General features: G+C 32.6%; 1 protein-coding gene across 1 annotated transcript; it reads right to left on the reverse strand.

The window, feature by feature from the left end:
- Positions 1-881: 881 nt before the first annotated feature.
- Positions 882-2,237, reverse strand: LOC127130195 (uncharacterized). Its single transcript, XM_051059252.1, has one exon. The coding sequence runs from the start codon at positions 2,235-2,237 to the stop codon at positions 882-884; it is 1,356 nt and encodes a 451-aa protein (XP_050915209.1).
- Positions 2,238-2,618: the final 381 nt, after the last annotated feature.

Genomic DNA, 2,618 nt, shown 5'->3' on the forward strand with positions numbered 1-2,618 from the left:
TACCTTCCAAAAACAGATAAGTTCAGGGTAACTGTTATCCTTCCTAGGGCATAAGGGGAATATGATATTTACCTTCTATCTAGAGACTAATTAATTAAAAAACCAAGGATCTTAACTAGGACAGAGAATGTACAATTAGTTAGTTATGAACAACATTTTGGTTCTTAAGATGTGAGACTTCCATAACATATCTTAATTGGGATTAAAATTTCCATTTTCTGTGTTCTCTAATTTATATGTATGTTTCTTGCTGTTGTTACAGACGTTCTTTTTTTGTCAAATATTTTAGTCCTATGAATCACATATGCAAACATGAACATTACACAAGATGCATGGATACAAAATTAAACTCAATACAAGTTCCAAACATTTTGAATCATAATTCCATTAGTTCTGTCAACCTTATTCCTGTTCAAATTTTTTAATATGCTTGTAGCACCAACTAATGCCACTATTTAGTACACTATAGTTATTTGATGACTCTTTGAAATGAATGTGATAACTCTTTCTACCATTGCCAATCTCCCTCAAACCTATATAGCAAATACTAGTTTCATTCATTAGAATTAGAAAGTATCATTCATTCACCAAAATTAAGTCAATCTATCTTGTTTTATATGAATACTATATCATTTGATAGAGAGAAGACTATGATGGACCATATCACTGTGTCAGAGTAAAGAGAAACATTAAAATTTAAAACTTCATGACTATTAAATACATATTGTAAGTTGGTATTTTGAAAAATGAAGTCATTTCTCATAGAAACAAATGTTAAAACAAAAAACATCTCATATTTAAGAATCAAAAATTCAGCAAATAAGACATCCATAACTACCAAATAAGACAACCCTAACAAAGATAGTTTTCTCTTTATGTCACTAAAGATAAATTATGGTGGGGAAATGAACTTCTGCTAATGATGGCCTTGATGAAAGCATTGAGACAACAACATCAATATTCACTTTATCACAACATCTCAAATAGATCTTCTCCAACTCTAAGCAATTTTCAATCACACGCACCACACCCGTAGTTGTGACATATTTACAACACATTAGGAATAGTTGTAAAAGCCCACAACAACTCTTTGAGATGTCGTAGAGTGTTTTATCATCAACTTCTGTACCGGACAAATTCAACACCTCTAACTTGTGAAGTACAAAGTTCATTTTGAGTCGTCTCACTTCTTTACATGTGGCCAAGTTCAAATGTCTAACCTTACAACATTTACTTAGAATTTGACAAATACTTTTTTCAGATATGTCACCATCTATATAACTCACATCAAGAAGCTCCAAATTGGGGAAAATGGAAGCAAATAATATGATGATCTCGTCGTTTATAAGTGAATTTCCAGGAAAATGTAGAAACTTTAATTGAGGGTGGACATCAAAATCTTTCAAAGTATCATAATTTTCTACACTATCTCTCTCAACATATATGCCTCCCATTCTGATCTCAGCAAGTGAATAACAGTTTTTAATGAGGGCAAACAAAGCTGATTCGGTGAGGTTGGAACATCCACTAAGGTTTATAGATAACAAGTCGGGAAGAAGTAAAGACAAGCGGGAAACATGATGATTATTTAGAAAATCAACACCTTGAAGACCCAAATATTGTATCCCATGAAACTTGGATAGTAAATCATAAATTCCAGGGTAACTATAGCCGATACAATTTTCAAGAACAAAAGTCTTCAAAGGAAGACTTTCTCTTGCAATAGAGTAAAGCAAATCATCAGAGATTTGTGAACACCAAAACTTCAGATAATTCAGACCCTTCAAACTCAGGAAGGAATCAATGTAATGTGAAGCAACACAGTTTGTATCCTTTAGCGCAAGCCTGAAAATAGATAAAGATTTCAATGTTGGTCTGTCACGGAGAGCCAAAGCAATGGCTGCATCGAGATCACGGGATTCGAACCAGAGATGGAGAGAATTAAGGTTGGAGAATCTATGAAAGAAACGAGAGAGTAAACAAAGGTGTGGATGATGAATTCTGATAGAGAATATGAGACGGTTGGTGATGGAGAGAAAGTGTTTTGAGACGAGAGAAAGGGATTTAAAGTCTTGAGTGCCGTCGACTGGATTGATGAGGAATGAGAAGACATGCTCCCAGCAGTCATCTGGTAAGTAAAATTCAGGTTCCGCAATTATAATTGAATTTGTAGAAGAAACTGATTGTTGTTGTTGTTGAAAAGATTTGACACAAATTCTCTTCTTCGTCGTCGTCATGGTGAGGAGGAGGGTTGCTGTGCTAAAAAATGTGTGAAAAAGTATCTTCTTATTGACGATCACACTAACGTTGAAGGAATTAAATTAGGTTACAAAGGAATAATAAACGGATTTCCAAACTTTAAGGAGTTGTTATAACAGATTTACTCATTGATTCCTATACCCCACATTAATTTGATTGCAACAAACTTAAAAATAAAAATAAAAAAATTTTTAAAATGCTAATCAATTTTTCTTAAAAAGTATCTTATCGATCTAAAACTTAAATACTTTAAGTTAAACGTCCAGCATTCTATTTTTAAAATAATTTGAAGATTTGTAAACATTAAGCCCACTCTGACATGTTTTATGCAAAATTTTGAATTGTTATATTTAAAATAA

Source organism: Lathyrus oleraceus, chromosome 3 (assembly GCF_024323335.1).
Source record: "Lathyrus oleraceus cultivar Zhongwan6 chromosome 3, CAAS_Psat_ZW6_1.0, whole genome shotgun sequence".
Lineage (NCBI taxonomy): Eukaryota > Viridiplantae > Streptophyta > Magnoliopsida > Fabales > Fabaceae > Lathyrus > Lathyrus oleraceus.